At 38.5% G+C, this 19,583-nt stretch overlaps 3 protein-coding genes across 6 annotated transcripts in view; 2 read left to right on the top strand and 1 right to left on the bottom strand.

Annotated features, from left to right (window-relative positions):
* LOC136240930 (fanconi-associated nuclease 1-like) overlaps positions 1-7,676 on the bottom strand; it is a 31,263-nt gene extending 23,587 nt beyond the window's left edge. For both annotated transcript variants that reach the window (XR_010694036.1, XM_066032016.1), the window contains exon 1: positions 7,430-7,676. Coding sequence is in view for 1 of the 2 variants with exons in the window: in XM_066032016.1 (XP_065888088.1) it covers positions 7,430-7,637 (208 nt within the window). In the remaining variant the exon portion in view is untranslated. The remainder of the gene's footprint in view (positions 1-7,429) is intronic.
* Positions 857-2,197, top strand: LOC136241218 (uncharacterized). The gene is made up of 4 exons (XM_066032402.1): positions 857-1,472; positions 1,520-1,567; positions 1,621-2,113; positions 2,191-2,197. The coding sequence occupies exons 1-4, from the start codon at positions 1,196-1,198 to the stop codon at positions 2,195-2,197; spliced, it is 825 nt and encodes a 274-aa protein (XP_065888474.1). The 5' UTR covers positions 857-1,195.
* LOC136241467 (uncharacterized) lies at positions 2,102-3,522 on the top strand. 3 transcript variants are annotated; one of them, XM_066032683.1, is made up of 5 exons: positions 2,102-2,322; positions 2,379-2,606; positions 2,720-2,948; positions 3,003-3,056; positions 3,192-3,522. In XM_066032683.1, exons 1-5 carry the CDS (start codon positions 2,263-2,265, stop codon positions 3,194-3,196), a joined length of 576 nt encoding a protein of 191 aa, XP_065888755.1. In that variant the 5' UTR covers positions 2,102-2,262; the 3' UTR covers positions 3,197-3,522. The 3 variants fall into 3 exon arrangements, with proteins under 3 accessions (XP_065888755.1, XP_065888754.1, XP_065888753.1); XM_066032682.1 differs by having other exon boundaries at positions 3,003-3,522; XM_066032681.1 differs by having other exon boundaries at positions 2,720-3,056.
* Positions 7,677-19,583: the final 11,907 nt, after the last annotated feature.

The following is a 19,583-nucleotide window of genomic DNA, read 5'->3' as shown; positions in this document are numbered from 1 at the left end:
GCCTTATCAAAAATGAACCCGTTTAGTGGATCCGTATATTCTAGTGTACTCACGTATAATACCAATGTGTTAAATCAGGCGTATCAACACCTCCCCTTCGAAGTCTTCGATGGAGCCGCATTGAGTCACGTGCGTTTAACTGGACAGCACTGTTTCGATTGTGGGATTTTTAATTATAACGCGTGGCGTTCGCATGGAATGGATAGTATTATTCAAGATCCTACTTCGACCCCTACCTCCCGACCTGGGAAGCGAACTAACCAAGGAATTCGTTGGTTATTTGACAAATTGTCTGATTACAACACCCCAGACGATGTATCACCTTTTCCAACAGCAGACAATGAGCAGGAATCCAATGTGGGATTAATGGAAGGGGAGTCATTCTCGGTACCTATCGAGCCAGAAGTGATTCCATCAAGTATCGTCAGTGGCACTGACAATGAGCAGGAAGGATTAATGGAACAAGTTATTCCATCAAGTATCGTTGCTGCTGAGCGCGACAGTCAACTTCAGGTAGTTACAACACCTGAGCAACCTTCAAGATCGAATTTCGTCAGCGAGCCGCCTACTGTGAGTTCACGTGCGGTTGCTACACCAATGGAGCAGCAAGAATTTTTGCAAAATACTGTTGACAATGTTGCAAGTAAATTTCCAGAATTAGCATTTACACTGAGATACGATGGCTTGGATAGCAGTACCCCGTGCTAACAATATCACAGAGAGCAGTGTTTAATCACCCCCCACATGGATTGACTTCTCGAGTTTGTGTTACCATACTATACAAACACTACAAAGTTCATGTTCTGATGAGACTGTGGAGTGAAGGAGAGATTGAATCAATTGATGATGTAATGGAGCTTTGTGGTATGTTTGGAAAAAATCGAGTTACAAATTCTGTCCTGGAATTGATCCTGTGCATTATGAAGATGAATACCACAAAGCTATTCATTTTCACATTAGAAGTGTTCGGCTGTCTGAGTTTCCATTTTCACGAGTTGATTCTGTGAATTGCAAGCTTTGGTTTTTGCCTGCATCAAATATAAGTTTAGCAGAGAAGGCTGCAAGTGAAGTGAAGTACCCACCTTGCAAGCGCTTGGTGCATGATTTAAACTTACAAAGAAAACGCACCCTGGAAGAAAGCCCAAGCAAAAGGATAAAAAGGCAACAGCCCTCTTCTAGAGCACAGCTGCAGCACATGTCACCTGCCAGCCAGCAAGCACGTAAACGGTATGCTCAGTACCAGCGATCTAGCAATATTCGGAAATTGAGTAAGCTGGAGGATAGTGAAGTAGTACTCAGTGATGAACAGAGCGAGGAGATGTGTGAAGTGATGGAAGCTATGAAAGCCAAGGATTTGGATAAGCTGTACCAAGAGGGAGACCAGCATGGAGTAGGGAGTGTAATGAAGACATTGTGGATGACACATAAAGATCGCCAGAAAAAACAGTTTTTCTTGAATCAGGAGGAGAATTGTGAGTACAAAATTCATATGTTTTGTATTTATCATGTCTATTCTCAGCTGTTGGAGGCCGTGGAAACCAGTGGAACATGATTACCATCCGTATGGGTAAGTGAATGTACACTGTATTAGTAAATTTAGATGTTTCTTTTCTCCTGTAGCTTTAGCAATTTATACACGCAGCCCTGCAGCTTACAAAGCTCTACAAAGTTTTGAAATCCTAAAATTACCATCCAAGTCCACCATGCAAGCATACACTGGAGCTTTCATGCATGCTCCGGGAGCAAGTAATGTCTGCATTGTTGAGCAAGTATCTCAGTATGTTTTGTTCAAAGAAGAGTGTCGAAAGAATGGACGGCAGGAACCTAAATCTGATGGAGCCTTGATATTCGATGAGGTGAAAGTGGCCTGTCAGTTAATGTGGAACTCCCAGAATCACCAACTGATGGGGTTAGCAATGACATCCAAGGATATGGAATCTTTAAGTGACATCTACCGAATTCTTAAAAATCCTGAAGCTAACCAAACATCTTATATCTTGCAATTTATTTGGAGGGACCTTACCAGCAGCTATGACATAGTGGGTCTATACTATATGTCTGCTGCCTCAGTGGAAGCCAAATTTGTAGTGGCTTGTGTTTTCGAGACCATTAGGCTTTTTCAGCATTATGGTCTGAAAACTAGTGTGTTGGTATGCGATGGTGGATCTTCAAATATTTCTGCAATCAAAGCAAGTAATGACCACCATGGGGCATATTCAATAAAACAAGAAGGAGTTGAACAGATACGAAGTGGAGCCTTGGATGGTTAATCCGTATAATCCTCCAAACAAGATTTTTTGGTTGATTTGCCCATCCCACCAGGTAACAGTAAAATATTAATTGATTGGGTTGATTTTGTGGGATACTTTTTTTTGTAGCTGAAAAACATGGTTAATACATTGTTTTCTTCAAAACAAGGAGGGACAAAGCAGTTTAAACAGGGAAAAAGCACAGAGTTTGGGTGGAAAGCCATTATTGACTTGTATAAGAGAGAGTTGGTACGGGTCCACAACAATCAGGCAAGAATGGTTCCACGATTAAGAGAGGCTCACTGTTTACGAGACTCGTGGACCAAACTTAATGTGCTGCCAGCAAAGATCATGCAGGTAAACATTATGAATCTGAGATTTCATGTATATTTTATGACTGCATGTATTATTTCATGAAATACATGCTTCATGCAAACACACTAAATGTAACTTATTTTATATATACACAGCAAGAGCAAGTCCTGGGAGAGCTCTTTTGGTATGTGAACCAGTATCCTCCACCAGACGATGCTTCTGAAGTGCAAGAGACTTTGGCTTACTTGGAAGCATGTAGTTTGACTTTTGAACGGGGGTTCCTGTCCCATGATCGTATCAGAAACTTGGACAGCGAGATACTGCAGAACATTACAAAGGGGTATGACTACTTTTCTGGGTGGCTAACTTCTATACTGAAGGAAGGTACAGTATTGATTCGGTATTTTGCAATTATGATATTGAACTGTTGGTTTTTAGATCCAAAATATCCCCATACATCATCAACCCAACGATCATTCCTCTCTTGGCAAAGTATGTTTACTGTATAGCATCAGAAAAAAAATGCAGCAGTCAACCTAAGTGATTGTGTACTTTTTATTAGCCAGATAATTTTGTGTCAAGGTCGTTTGTCACTTATTCACTGTTTGTATTTTGTTTGTTTAACAGCATAAGACCTACTAAGAATTGATGTGTATGGATTCCGAGCATTCTGCAGGTGGTTTTTAGCAACATACCCCACTTATTTCGTCTCTCCCTTGCGCTTGTCAGGATCAGCAGTGGAAAGTTTATTTAGCCAGTACAAGTTTACGGCTGGTGGGAAACTGGACTCTGTAAATTATATCACTGCTCGTGCTGCTCATCTCATCAAGCAGTGTGCTGTTTCACACCATAGTGGTGTAAGCTACAGGGATGAAAAATTGACTATAGTAGAAACCCCTTTGGAGAAAGGCATATAATAAAAAATCTGTATAGTTTTTTAATTATATTGTTTACATAATAAAGCATTATTACGTTACATTATTTGTATAATAGAGTTTTAAAAACTATCAGTTGTTACTTCCTATCTTAGTTTCTAATTGGATATGATGCGCTAGTAGTTTAGCTCTCAAATTTACATCAACTGTTGAAGCCAAGCCTTTCTTTGTTGCCAGTTGTTGTTTAGTTGTTGACAAGAATTCTTGAATTCTTGTATTACAAAACTTCCTTGTAAATGTGTCAAAAACACTTCTTAATGCATCTTCGGAATACACAGTTGTCAAGTTAGGTGATCAGGAGGACAATGTCTCTGTAAAAGCATCAAAAAATTTTGGCTGTCCATGTATTCTTTCATGTGCTACCTAGATGGAAATGGTCATTGACAATTATTTACGTCCAATTCCAAACTAACCTTAATTAAATTGTCCCCTTCCTGGTGTAGCCCATCAAGATTTACAATCTCCTTAACTGCAGTATCCAGTTCTCTCAAAAATGGTATCAAAATAGGATCAGGTGAATACGTGTATCCTTGATCACGATACTTCAGGTAACTTGGTATGTTGACTTTATCCTTGGAATTCATACAGTGTAGAATTGATATTTCCTGGGATAAGATATCCCTTTGACTATCTTTGCAATTCTTGATATGTTTTTAAAGAAGATGCAGCATGTCTGATATAGCAGCAGCACCAAAATGAAAATACACATCATCTCCATCAGCTTCCTGTGTTGTAGAACTTGTGGTACTAAAACTGTTACACTGAAAACAGTTAACATGATCAAGTAAACAGTGATACAATGCTGATGATATTGTCATCATTACAGGATTACTTGCTGGGACAGGCACTTCATTCTCTTCACAGAATCTCAGCCAAATTGCTCGAGATTCACTAATCTGATAACCAGCAGAATCATTCAACCCAATTTCTGACATGGCATATTGGCTGCCTAGTAAGAAAGCACTGCAGTACTTTTGCCACTGAAACTGAAACTGCAAGAATGGGTCTGGCCCCTTTTTACATTCTTTATATAAACCAACAAAACACAGTCGGTGGCTCATAATGATGTCCTTAAGGGGTTGCTCTGTATCACGAAGTATACCGGTAAATTCTTTTAGCTTTTCAGGAAAAAATTGTTCATCAAACTTGGCACAAACCTCGCTTTGAAACACAGAGAAATCTATAGAATTCAAAGATTCCAATAACTCCTCTCTCTCTCTCTGGTTCATCGCTTTTGATTTTCTCTTCTTTGTTGGAGGTAAGGAACTTTCTGACATCTGGACTAGCTCATTAACAGCTTGTGCACCTTTTCTTGGACCCTGTGTCTGCTTCTCTGTAGTCTGTTTTGCTACACTTTTCACCGTTTTAAAGGTAGTAATAAAATTCATGTACACGCTTATCATGAAGCATTTATACTGTACTTACCCAGTGTTGTTACTTGGATTTTTCGATTTATCCATCGTCCTTTTACGAGTTCTCCTCATTGCTGTAGCAGTTTCTACTAGGCATTCAATCGATCTAGACTGTGACTCTGCTGCATCGATATCGCCGTTCGCCACGCTATATAGAACAGAGTTGTTAAGTGCAAACCAATTTTTTTGTTGCAACTAAACTTACTTCTCATTATTACTCGAAGTATTTGCCTTATCTGTACCTTTATTTCTCGCTTTACTTCTCGTAATTCTTTTCACACTTTCCAACGACGCCATGCCTTATACTGACACTCGTTAAAACTGATGCACGTGACAGCACATACCGCCCTATCAATTAGCTAGGGCATGTGCATTGCAGATTAACACCAAGAGGCCATAATAGAAAGGTAATCAACAATTCTGTGAAGGAAGCCAGTTCGCCCTATTATACTTAACGGGTTCATTTTTGATAAGGCATATTGAAGTAAGACACACTCTCTCTTATTATGGACTCTTGGTATCACTTAGTAACCGTTTGTGTATAAATAATTATGTTGTACCCTTGTACTTTCATCAGTTGTGCTCGAGTTGCACTAAAGTGTTTGAGTGAGTGTGTGTGAGTGTGTGTGTGTGTGTGTGTGTGTGTGTGTGTGTGTGTGTGTGTGTGTGTGTGTGTGTGTGTGTGTGTGTGTGTGTGTGTGTGTGTGTGTGTGTGTGTGCCAGTACCGGGCGCAATTAGTCTGGCAGTGCCCGCCCCTTCACATTATAGAGGAAGGGTCTGGTGACCATAGTATATGGTACTTGTGTTACTACCACTATAGTGGTAGAGCCAATCAAATCACAGTATCCAGTTTAAATAAGTATTTGTGACGTAAACTGCATATTTTGCACCATAAGTAGCACAATAACCATGGCGACCAAATTTGGAATAGTTGGAAAGCAGCTGATACTCTCCGAGTGAGACTCCAAGGTACACCCACCATACAGACTTGCCACTATTTAATGATTTTCTGTTTTTCATCAGCACCTGCATGTATATTTAGTGCCACACATATTTCCTCATTATTAAAGATTTAGCCATTATTTCATGTGATTTACCAAATATTGAGAATGTGTAGTTCAGTTTTCAAGATTGCTGCACTCATACAGTAGCTACCTTGTGTATTGTAGCCAAGAGAATGTGAAAGATTGGATGAAGTTTAAAAGTAAGAAGTTGATCCTCTGATCATGTGATGAAGGACGACTATATGTAGCTAGTGTAAGTTGCCAATTATCGGCACCATTTCATCATGCAATTGTAATTCCTTAATTCAATGGCATATGAACCTCCAGTTTGAACCATTCAACAGAGCAGTCCTTAGTCTCTTAGTGCACCAAATTTTAATTATATCACGTAAGTGAACATCTTGTTATAAGGAAAATTGTGATGCCTATCGTGTGCCAATTATTGGCATGGTGTACCTATTATCGTCGGCAACTGTACTTTCGTGATTGACCAATTATCGGCCATGATGCCTTGTTGGTTCTTAGTGAATTTTTATGGGAGGTGCAGTCCTTGGATAACTCTGTTTCACAGAAGTTTTATGAATATGAGGCCAGCCGTTCAAGAGATATTCAGGTTAGACGTAAAAGCTTATTTTTATGCAATTCCATACTTATAACCAGAATAGCTTGTATAGCGCTTTAACAACAATAATCACCGAATGAAAATGATTCTAAGAAATGTTTTAGAGGATATAACAGCCCATCGTGGAACTTGGTAGCCTCCATATACCCTGTAGCCTCTATAGTTTACAAGTGCTGATAATTGGTACCTGCTGATAATTGGTGATTTATGCTACATCAAAGGAACTAGCTATGTTGAGTTAACTAAGTTAGCAAATTGCCTGTTATGCAGAGGATAGAGGTATGAAAATAAGTCCAGTTACCTGTAGCTATAGTGTGGCTAGTACTAGGGATAAGGGATAATGGTAATGACTCGCCTGATCGCACTCTACATTTGGGATTTTCTGATGAAAAACACAAATAGTGGTCTTAAGTTGAGAATATGAAGTTTCATGCTTCTTTGCCAAGTCACAACAGCCTGAACAGGTAATTTATTACGTCACGTGCAATTAGAAATTAATTTTGCATTTTGGTTGCACAAGTAGCGTATACCGTATAGCCTAAATATTTTGAGGGGCAAAATTTTTGATGTTGAGCAATGTAAAATATATATACATTTTTTTTGTTGATTTGCAAACTATCCCATATGTAATATTATATACTCTTGGTAATATATGGATGTCTAAAAAACCTCGAAAAAGCAACCCCCTCCCTCAAAATATTTAGGCTATACAATGTCAGTACTACGGTCACCAGACCTCGGGATCAAACCATTATTAAGGAGTAGGATTAAGTGGTCTTAGGATAAAGATTAGGAATCAAACCATCGCCCTTCATCCAACTTTGTGCCTCATATATGTACACACACACTACTATACATACACCACCGCACAGACGGACAGACACAACGTACCTTCTAGCGCCCTAAACTTTTGTGTGCAGGATACATCCTCTTCTTTCAGAGCGTTTTTATCTACACTATCGCTGCCCAACACGCAATCCAAAATAAACTTCAAGTTATCCAGGTAGTAAGGTGAAGATAACTGTTCTATATTATCCTTTTCATCATCTCCTTCCGAAACCTTTACGCGTTTAGCTGGGGAAGGCTGGCACTCATCCATACTTTTATTGCACGCATATGAAAAAATAGTTTAGGCGCTTAAATGTGCTGCTACTGCGACATGCGCGAGGCTGCACGCATGCACAAATGTATAAAAGGAGATTGCTGAGGAAAAAAACTCAATATTCAATAGAATGGATCACCAGTGGTACGAAGACGAGTCAAGAAAGCCAACCTGGGTCAAACAGTTTCCGGTGGTGGGGCAAGGCATCATATCATTCAATATCATTAGGGGTACTGACTTCGCAATAGTAGTGAAACCCGCTGGAAAGCCTCCCGCCTGGAAATGGATAGCACTCGAGATATACAAGGACAAAGCTATTTTCCGCCTTGGACAAAAACCAGGTCAACCCCAAGTTTTATGTGTCAGCAAAGAGGGTGAGAAGACCGGATTTGAGCAGAACGAGAAAATTAGTTACTGGCTTAGCTTTGACCGTGATCGTCTTGTCGTGAAATATGGAAAGGGCTACTTCATGGAAGAGACTACCATTTTGGAATATGATTTTTTGAAGGAAGCTGGCAAGGATGCAAGCAAGCAGGCTGAGATACGCAAAGAGATGGCTTATCTATTCAACCCCATTGACCGCAAATCAATAGAATTTTACGACTACAAACTGCCAGATGAGCTTGCAAAAAGCTATGCCGCTGCACACATGCTTCTGAGCAAGCCAATGGGTCAAATTGAGGAAATAGATTTTGATGAAATAGATTTTGATGAGCCCACTACACAAAAGCTGAAAACTCCAGAAGGCAAAGAAGCTTATGACAAGGCCATGTCAATAGTTGATCTTGAGAGCAAAGTCAGCTTTAGCCGATATCCTCTAGTAAAGAACTGGGCCCCACTAGTATTAGACAGTAGTAAACTGTCCCTGTTTGATCTTGACCAAAATCAATACATATTCTCCGCTAGTCTTCCACCAGCATGTCAAGAGCTCTATGCTAATGTAGCACGTGGTGAAAATATTGACCTTGATTGGCCACCTCACACTGGACAGCCAAAACTTTCTGATGCCATTCGATACAGTATCAACACTGAAGGTAAAATCCTCAACAAAAAATTAAAAGAAAAGGCTACAGAGTTTGGAGGTAAACCGAATGAGGATGAAACATACTTACGTGTCACCCTTGGGGTTTATCATGGGAATTCCCCTGGGATACCTTATGTACTGGAAATCTGGCCATACAATCACTACAGCCCGATCCATGATCATGGAAATGCTTATGCCATCATTAAAGTAATACACGGCAGTATTAACGTACACGTCCACAACAAAAAGATGAAGGCATGCAATCAAGAGCCATTGAAGACACTGACGATTGCTAAAGGTGACGTGACCTGGATTTCTCCCAATTGGTATCAGACCCACCAGCTGATCAATGACACCTCCGGGGATTACTGTGCCACTATTCAGTGCTATCAGTACAGTAATGAGAATGATCAACATTGGCCATACTTTGATTATGTGTCTGATCAAAACCAAATTGAAGATTTCCTACCCAACACTGATTTCACCTATATAAAGCTGCGAGAGGAGCTGCTTAAGGAGTACTCTGCTTATCTGGATGGAAATTAGACTGTAATATTAATGTGTGTGTGTGTATGTGTGACTGGATTACAGCTGCTGTTTGAACCATAAATGTGTGCATTATACACAATTTTTGTTGTTAAGCATTATCATTTTTGTGCTTCATGCATGGATGTCACTATACATGTGACGTGCATGATATTTTATTCATTGCTAGTTCTATATTTCTTATATATACGCAATAAGAAGTCAACATGTTATAATTTATTCAAAGTAATGTTAATAAAGAATTCACATATGTTTGGTCCAATAGCTTTATTTTGAATTAGAAAAATATCTGCTTGTAACTATTTGCTTCAAGTTGCTAGTAAAATCGTGAAGTGACATATTTGAACTGTAAGGAGTAGCAATTAACCATTGGGAAATTTCTTGACGTAATTAAACAAGTGTTTGCATGGCAGTTCACTAACGTCACTTTATATCAGTACAGGAGTAGCTATGTACAAGCTTTAGTGGGACATTAAAGCTCCTCTGAATCAAAACAGAACATTTTAGATGGATATTGTCATATTATTCTGGCAATGCTGAATAAACATCTATCTAGTTTACTGCTCTCCTTCACTGACATGATAGTACTTTTGTACAGGGGAAACTATATATGCTCTTTCACTAGACATTAACTGAACAAAGCTAGCTAGCTACAAGTTGCTGGCATAACCATGAAAACATTATCATAGAAGAAATGTCATGGTTATGCCAGCGACTTGTAGCTTTGTTCAGTTTATGTCTAGTGAAAGAGCAAATAGTTTCCCCTGTACAATCAAACGGTACAGTAGCACTGTTTAAGTAGGGATTGCCTAGAAAATTTCGTGCACCACTCAAAATTCCACCCTTAAAAATCACCCTAGAGACATTTTATGTGACGAAAATCTCCTTTACGGAATAGTACTAGTCCATATAATATATAAAACAGCAATAAATATAACAAACACTTACAGATGGCCGGATATAGTAACCAAAACTGGCTCGAATTTTAGTCTCACTGCCTAATGAAGCAACACATGGCCATGGTTTTACTCCACAATAACAAACTCACCAGTGGGATGTTCCTTTTGGGGTTCTGATGAATGTAGGCCCTCTGCGCCTTGTCCTTTCTTTTTTTTATCTTCAATCAGACTGCTTGTCACAGTGTCTTCTTCTTAAAATTCATCCAACGAAACCATATCGGGGCATTAATTTTCTGTATCTACACTTTCTTTCAGCAACATATGCCACAGAATTATTTTAGAGCTGGATTTCAGAAGCGCTTTGGTCAGTAGCTAGATATCTGCAAGGGATCCCGTTCAAGGTAGGTTCGTGACCATGCCCATCAATTAAAGATCTAGGTGGACTAATAGCGATTGAGTATACGGGTACCACACCTCTTAACAATGTAGCTGTTTACTTAACAGTAAACAAGATGACCTTATCCCTTATATTGGTCTAGCTAGCTGCTCACCTCTTGGTTGACTCGAGCCAATATACTCTAATACAACAGTCATGTATGATACTCTTTTCGAACAGTCACTAGTTGCATTGTAGCTAGTAGCAAAAAAAAACTAAATGAACTAGTATTTTAAAATTGTTAATTTTAAAATAAAGTAGGGATCTATGCAATAAAAAGCAGTGAAACAAGAGATGAATGACAGTATTACAGCATAGCTCAGTGGGAAAGTCCCTACTTTGGCACATTAGCTATAACAAATATTTTGCTCAATGCCAAAGTAGGGATTTTCCCACTGAGCTATGCTGTAATACCATCAATCATCTCTTGTTTCACTACTTTTTATTGCATAGATCCCTACTTCATTTTTAAATTAAATATTATTACAAACTCTTGATAGCTACTGTGCAGCAGTGTATAAAGGACTATGGAGTCTAGCTCCATTTTTTATTTAGTTGGGGCTCACTAATACAGTCAGCTACTCTAATAGAGCAGTCACATACTCAATGTAACAATGGTTGACTAATAGTATTGTAGAGTTTTGTATAGCTACATAAAATTTGTTTTGTAGCATATTTTTTGGATGGCTAGAAACTGTTGATTGATATACAGTGTACAACTGTAATAGTCCTATAGTTTGTACATGCACATATCAGGTGACAGTAAGACATGTTTCAATAAAAATTGTATTATAACCAAACAAAATTACATTTAGCCTCAATGGATATGGAGACAAAGAAAAAACAGTAGCTAGTTTCCATAAATCAGAGAGCCAGGGGCAGATAAGTATTGAGAATGCTTCTGTTGTATAAATCTAATCAAAAACAGCCAAGCTGTAAAAAAAGGTGCGGCCCCCAAAAAGGCCATGGTGAAAGAAGATGTGAAATCCAAGGTGGCGGCCAAGAATGGCTGTGATGGTAGGTTAATGGTTAAATTTTAATAATGACAATTCAGGTGAATTTGGTGCCAAGACCAAGTGGCACAAAATTCACCTGAATTGTCGTTATTAAAATGTAACCATAATAACCTACCATCACAGCCATTTCTTGGCCGCCACCTTGGATTTCACATCTTTTTTCACCATGGCCTTTTTGGGGGCCGCACCTTTTTTTACAGCTTGGCTGTTTTTGATTAGATATCACTTCTTTTTGTATTTGTATACTGCAAAGCCGGCCTATGGCTGGCTTTGGGGCTTTTTTAACCCATGTGTTTTTTTCTTTACCACAGGAAGAAGAAAAGAACTTAAAGAAGATTTGTAATACTTCAATTATTTTTGATTTTATTAGTAATTATACAAATTATATACATATATTTATTACATGCCCATTATTCCCCACAGGATATTTTTTTGCAGCTGATCTCTCTACTGGGTGACTTGAAATGTATAGCTGAACTATATACAGGATGGTTTCTTTGTAGCTGAACTCTCTACAAGGTGACCTCTTCTAGCTGGTCTCTCTACAGGGTGATTTGTTTGCAGCTAAACTCTCTACATGGTGGTTTCTTTGTAGCTGAACTCTCTATAAGGTGACTTCGTCTAGCTGAACTCTTTACAGGGTGATTTTTTTGTAGCTGAACTCTCTACAGGGTGATTTGTTTGCAGCTGAACTCTCTACATGATGGTTTCTTTGTAGCTGAACTCTCTACAAGGTGACTTCGTCCAGCTGATCTCTCTACGGGGTGATTTGTTTCTAGCTGAACTCTACAGGTGATTTGTTTGCAGCTAAACTCTCTACATGGTGGTTTCTTTGTAGCTGAACTCCCTACATGATGGTTTCTTTGTAGCTGAACTCTCTACAAGGTAACTTCTTCTCTACAGGGTGATTTGTTGTAGTTGAATTCTCTACAACGTGGTTTGTTTGAGGCTGAACTCTCTACATGGCGGTTTCTTTGTAGCTGAACTCTCTACAGAGTGATTTGTTTGCAGCTGAACTCTCTACATGATGGTTTCTTTGTAACTGAACACTCTACAAGGTGACTTTTTCTAGCTGATCTTTCTACAGGGTGAATTGTTTGTAGCTGAACTATCTACAAGGTAACTTCTTCTAGCTGATCTCTCTACAGGGTGATTTGTTTGTAACTGAACTCTTTACATGATGGTTTCTTTGTAGCTGAACTCTCTACAAGGTGACTTCTTCTAGCTGATCCCTCTACAGGGGGATTTATTTGTAGCTGAACTCTCTACAAGTGATTTATTTGCAGCTGAACTCTTTATGTGGTGGTTTCTTTGTAGCTGAACTCTCTACAAGGTGACCTCTTCTAGCTGATCTCTCTACAGGGTGATTTGTTTCTAGCTGAACTCTCTACAGGTGATTTTTTGCAGCTAAACACTCTACATGGTGGTTTCTTTGTAGCTGAACTCTGTACATGATGGTTTCTTTGTAGCTGAACTCTTTACAAGGTGACTTCTTCTAGCTGATCTTTCTACCGGGTGATTTGTTTGCAGCTGAACTCTCTACATGGTGGTTTCTTTGTTGCTGAACTCTCTACAAGGTGAATTCTTTTACCTGATCTCTCTACAGGGTAATTTGTTTGTAACTGAACTCTGTACAAGGTGCGTTTTTGTGGGTGATCTCACTGCAGGTTGATTTGTTTGTAGCTGAACTCACTAAAGGGTGATTTGCTTGTAGCTGAACTCCTTGCATTGTGTCTAGTTTCTAGCTGATCTCTCTACAAGTTGATTTGTGTGTAGCTGATCTCTCTGCAGGTTGATTTGTTTGTAGCCGATCTCTCTACAGGGTAATTTGTTTGTAGCTGAACTCTCTATAAGGTGATTTGTTTGTAGCTGATCTCTCTGCAGGTTAATTTGTTTTAGCTGAACTCTCTACTGGGTGATTGTTTGTAGCTGAACTCCTTACATTGTGTCTAGTTTCTAGTTGATGTCTCTACAGGGTGATTTTTTGTAACTGAACTCTCTACAGGGTGATTTGTTTCTAGCTTATCTCTCTACAGGTAGATTTGTGTTGATTTGTTCATTGTTGATCGCTCTAAAGGTTGATTTGTTGTAGCTGAACACTCTGCAAAGTGTTTTATTTGTAGCTGATCTCTCTACAGGGTAATTTGTTTGTAGCTGAACTCTCTCCACCTTGACTTGTGTGTAGCTGAATTCTGTGTAGCTGAATTCTCTAGAGAATGACTTAATTGTAGCTGAATTCTCTACAGGGTGCATGACTTGTTTATAGCTGAACTTTCTTCAGTGTGACTTGTAATGTTCTGAATCTCTATAGTGATATATTTGCTTAACTCTCCACATGGTGACTTGCTTTTTGCTGAACTGTCTATAAGATTAACTGTTTGCGGCTGAACTCCCTACAGAATAACTTGTGATGTAATAAAATTCTATAATGGAGTAAATAAATCAGCCGAATGCTCTATTAGGGTGACTGTTCTATTAGAGTATCTCGATCTCGCATTTGCTACACAGAGTTGGCTTTAGAATCATAACTCAGTGGTTTGTAATCCGATTCTTCTGTACTACTGCAAGGACTTTCTATGAAGATTATTCCAGCTATACACCGATTTTCAGCTCATTGCTCTAAGCGGTTTGCCTAGTAGGCGTGAAAACTAATACTTTTTTATTCGTAAAAATCGATCGCGTAATTGTGACACAGGTTGGGTTTTGTGTCATATCTCCATGGTCTTTATCTCGATTCCTTTCAAACCACCAAAAGGCACTCCTACGATGGTTACTCCATCTACATAGCAATTTTCAACTCATTCCATGAAGCGGTTTACCCTGTAGGCGTGACAACAAATCGATCTTGTTTTACGCGAATAATCGCTCATAACTCCTGAACCATTCATCGGATTTGTACCAAATTAGATGTTAGGATTTGGCGTTGGATTCCCTTTCTGTGTGCCAAATTTCATGGCGATCGGAGTACGCGTTTGCTTGTTATAGCAATTTTTGCAAGTGTGCGAAAAGACGAAGAAGAAAAAAAACGAAGAAAAAAAACGAAACTTTGGCAGCTCGTATCTCGGAAATGGCTCGAGCGATTTCCTTCAAATTTGGAATGTAGACTCCCCTAGCTGGCGGGCAACTGTGTAGCAAAGTTGGTTCCAATCGGATAAGTGATCACTGAGATACAAAGGTGTGAAAATGGCACGGGTGTGGCGCGCCGGCTACTTGGGCCGCACGACACACTACCGTGTGTCTTGATGTTTATTTGAGTCCAAATAGAGATCTCTGCGTGTTTAACATGCTGGCTTTTGTTTGACTCAGTCTTGTTTCTTTTTTTCAGCAATCTCTATTCCCATGTTTCATTTAAAATTATTACACTAGTTTGTTTGCCTTTTTTATAAACCCATTTATGGGTAGCTAACATGATAATAAGAGGTGCTGGTGGTGCTTGATATTATACACAGTACTAAACATGTATATCAAGTCAGTCAGTCATCATGTTATACAGTAGCTGTTAAGCAGAGTTAACAAACACCTGTGTATTGTTTCCTTACGATTGAATGTACTTTGTACTGTATATCTAACTATAGGCAGTGTATAGCTTACTGTGGTGAGTGTGGTCAGCAACAGTATATCTTCTGATATATATGCCTACAGCAAATTCTGAGAACTTTTTATACATGGCCTTTCATGTTCTTCATGTCCGTGACATATTTTAAAATGCATATTGCAACATATTTTAAAATGCATATTGCAATGTTAACATCCAACTTGCTTTCCAAGTAACCTTTTTTAGTTTGAAAGCTCTGAGACTGTACTGTATAGCTTAGGCTATAGCTATTTGTTACAGGCAATCGAGTGACTATTGGTTTTTGATGTGATATTCTTTGGTAGTTGACTTTGATTAATTTTTTTAGCTTAAACATTCGGCATAACTGCTCTGAGCATACAAAAAAAAGACTAAAGTGATTAATGCATAACAATAGCAACCACGCAAGTACAGAAGCAGAAAAGTACAACACAAGCACACAGTTACAATAACTATTCATAACACAACACAAATAGCTACACTACACAAAATAATTAGGATGGAAAACTGGAGGACAGAGCAATGTGATCAGGTAGTTCATCGTTCCAATTCTTCATTGTGAATATTGTGTTTTTGTACAACACTGCTTCAATTTGATACACTCACTATCAACTCTTTAAAATTTAATTATTTTGTCATGCTACTTATTGTCCTTTTTGTACTTAGCTTTTGATTTCTGTGTTGTATTTTTTGTGCATTGTGTTTTGTGTTGGATAATTTGTCCTTGTAATGTGTATTTATGTTGTTTTTATTATGTTGAGGGAAGGACCCTTGTAAAGGTTATGCCTTTCATTTTGATAAATTATAGTATAATTGTTAACCAGGGGCGTACGCAGGAATTTTGAAAAAGGGTTTCCATTACAGCTAAGTGACTGTTATATTAGAGTAGTTTATATTACCTGACTGCTCTATTAGAGTATCTCGATCTTTTCACCAAAATCATAATTCAGAACAATGCTATAAGTGTTGCAATCATGTTAGAAACTATTATTTAACTAACATAAAAGTTTAAAATGTGTCCTGTTCCATGATAGATTCCAAATTCTGGAAACCTGAAGCTTCAATTTCTTAACGTTTCAAGTAGTGTGTAAAATCCAAAGGGGTTTCCTGAAACCCCTGGAAACCCCCCTCGGTACGCCCCTGTTAACTATAGTTCCCCTGTTAACTATAGTTAAGTTTTCTATAGGGATACAGCACCTGGGGCTGTGCCCTTACTTGATTTTGTTCCACACATTTTAATTTTCCAATCTTAAATACTTTATAGGAACAAACAAATGTACATGACCACTGTATGTTCTTTCTACTTGTACATTGCACTTGAAAGTACATACGTAAAGCCATATCAACATAAATGAGAACTTTAACAATCCTTACTTGAGTAATGTATATCCCTGTTGCAATGATACAAATACTGCACATCATTTTCTGCAAATTGTTACATATATCATCATCTGGTATTGAATATTTCAATGGTCTCAAAAATGGCAATTTTCTTTCAACATTACAAAATAAAAAAAACATGAAGTCATACGTTATAATCTGGGACCCTTTCTCAGGGCCGCCCACAGGGGGGGGGGCAACTGGGGCATTTTGCCGCAGGGCCCCAGCCTGAAAGGGCCCCTATGAAGGGCCCCTTGAATACCTGTTTACAAGATCGATATACTCTAATAGAGCAGTCAGATCTAAATACTCTAATAGAGCAGTCACAGTATTCTTCAGAGGAGCAGTGTAGCAAGCTTATAGATAAGGAGATATGGTTGGTAAGGGGTAGGTATTGTCATTGTCAGCAGATCATGATCGTTTTTTTTTTGGTCTTCAACTTACAGCTTGGGTGAAGTTGTGATTCAGAATGGAAACCTCCTTGCCTCTGGGCCCCACTTTAACTCTTTTCCCTGGGCCTCTTAATTTCTCTGGGCGGCCCCGCCCTTTCTGTGTAATGGACAAACTAACAATTGAAAAATTAACTAAACTATAGTCAAGATATGACACTTACCAAGATGGTCTTACAAAGCTAGTCTTGGAATCACTATCATACAAATGTGAGAGAGGTAACATGATATTTCAGACCTCTACTTAGGCCTGAGTCAAATATATATGCTCAAAATTTTGCCAAACTGCTTTGAGGAATTTCCCAAAATTTTCACCCATTATGCTACATGTTACAGTATTCCTATTGTATTATGTTTGCATTATGCTCCTAAGTTAGCAGGCACTGATCCAGAAATAAACCAATTGCAAGGTGGGTGGCTGGCCCAGATTTTAAGATGAGAATCTTGATTGCCTTGGTAGTTACATCAGGGAAGAAGGACTGACAATGTTATCGTCTAGCTTGCACAGTGAAGCACATAGCTTTGGTCTTCAACTTACAGCTTGGGTGAAGTTGAAGACCAAAGCTATGTGCTTCACTGTGCAAGCTAGACATGCCCTTGTGAACATAATACTAAATGCATTCTGTAATCCCAGTACAGGCTGATCATGAGTTAACACCAGTGGTTAAAACAAAATGCACCTGTAACACCTGTGCACATACTGCACATTCCTCTCTGCCATATGTGGTTTACTCCATTGAATAACTAAATATGAGCTATCATCTCTGATCACACATGCCCCACAGGAAGAAACATCAAGGTTATAGCTATAATATTTCCCTGTATGCTTTTCATCACTTAGCCAACTTAGAAATTTAACTAATTTTGAGGCAGTCGCATTATTCCACAGCCTTAGGGTGATTTTCTGCAGACATAAAAGTAAAATTGACTCAACCCTAAAGCAAACCCGATATTTTCCTTCAAGAAGTCCTCTGCCTCATGATAGTTTGATCACAGATAAATTCATGTATACTACTACCATCTACTACAAGGTTATAGACTGGGTAGCCAGCTAGCACTGGAATCTGATGCAATACAGGAATTTAATATAATGAAAGAGTGTTCATGATCAGCATTATTAAATATTGCATGTCTGAGTGGCTGCAAGGCCATGCATGGTGGTTAGCCACCCCATCCACCCCCTCTGGATCACTCCCTGGTTAGCAACATTTGTTAAAATTATTTTGGAACATTTTAATCAGTGAATGCTCTATTACAGTATTTCACTATAAAGTGACTGTTCTATTAGAGAGTATTGATCTTAGGAGCTACGTACAATGCATTTGAGTGTTCATTGCAGTTTGCAGTTTCAACTGACTGCTCTATTTCCTTCTATTTTCATGGAATTTATAATAAGCTCCATACTTTGTAATATCCACCTAATATGCCAGCATTATACTGGCATAGCACTCCAGCCTATCATGCTTTTTATTATGCTGGCATACTTGATGCAGGCCTACCTCTACTACTAGAGATCACAATTTCAAATTACATAAGCCGTATGCAAGGTAGCTAGATACATTTCTTTACAATTCTTATAACTAAAAACTGGTAAAGTTTACCTATCTATGTTGTTGAGTCAATGCTTTTAAGAACTTATTGGAATGATAAAATTAATTTTACACTTTATAATAATAGGCTATTGTACCTCTAATCTTTAATTAAAATACAAACCTTCTTCTTTGAGCTTTCTGTTTAGGAGCGTTGATGCAATGATGCTGTATCGAATGGCAACAGAAAATTTTCATTGTCCAATGTTTGGTGGCCAGTCAATGTCAATATTTCACTATGTGCTACATTGGGGTAACACGGCTCTTGACATTCTGGTGAAAGAATAACTGAGAAATTGTACAGATCTTAGTCAAGGTCAAATAGCTGAAACAGGGACAATTTGCTGCTACCTAAAACTATAGTGAAACCCAATTCTGAATATAATATAATAAACAACAGCGCTGTGCTTTTCCTGCATTGAGAACCGTACAAATTAGTTATACACTTATATATATATATATTATATATATATTCAGTAGCTACAGTGTACATATAAATGTTGCAATTGTGTCATGTAGCAATGGTCACTGTAAGGGCTTTAAATGATTTGGTGCATGCAATGGCTTCAGATGATTTGGCATGCAATGAAGCATAATTACAAAGATTCCAGTATCCATGAAGTAACTGCTCATTTGGTAAAGTCCACCGACCTTAGACATACCCTATAATTATACTTCATCTTGTGGCCATGCTTCAGGAAAAATTCCTTTAATGCTATATACAAATATCTGAAACCACATCTTTTAAAGCCACACCAAATTTGCATCACAGTAGTAGTGAGCTTTCATTTGATTCACTGCATGTGAATTCAGAATACTAAATCATTTGCATTAAAGGTACAGCTCCTTGTGGGAAACTAGTCCTGCCCTCATAAAATAATTTTCTGCACAGGTGGCTCAATTTTCTGGTGCGACTATGTATACAAAGGCTCTGCTTTTGCTTATTTTATTTGTGTGATGAGTGTGTGTGTGTGAGGCAGCTCAGCCAAGTGTTTAGAGCACTGGCCTGGCAGTAAAGTCCGGTAGTTGT

Source organism: Dysidea avara, chromosome 12 (genome assembly GCF_963678975.1).
Source record: "Dysidea avara chromosome 12, odDysAvar1.4, whole genome shotgun sequence".
NCBI classification, from domain to species: domain Eukaryota; kingdom Metazoa; phylum Porifera; class Demospongiae; order Dictyoceratida; family Dysideidae; genus Dysidea; species Dysidea avara.
The sequence above is the reverse complement of the archived record's forward strand: the minus strand, read 5'-3'. Positions and strand labels throughout refer to the sequence as shown.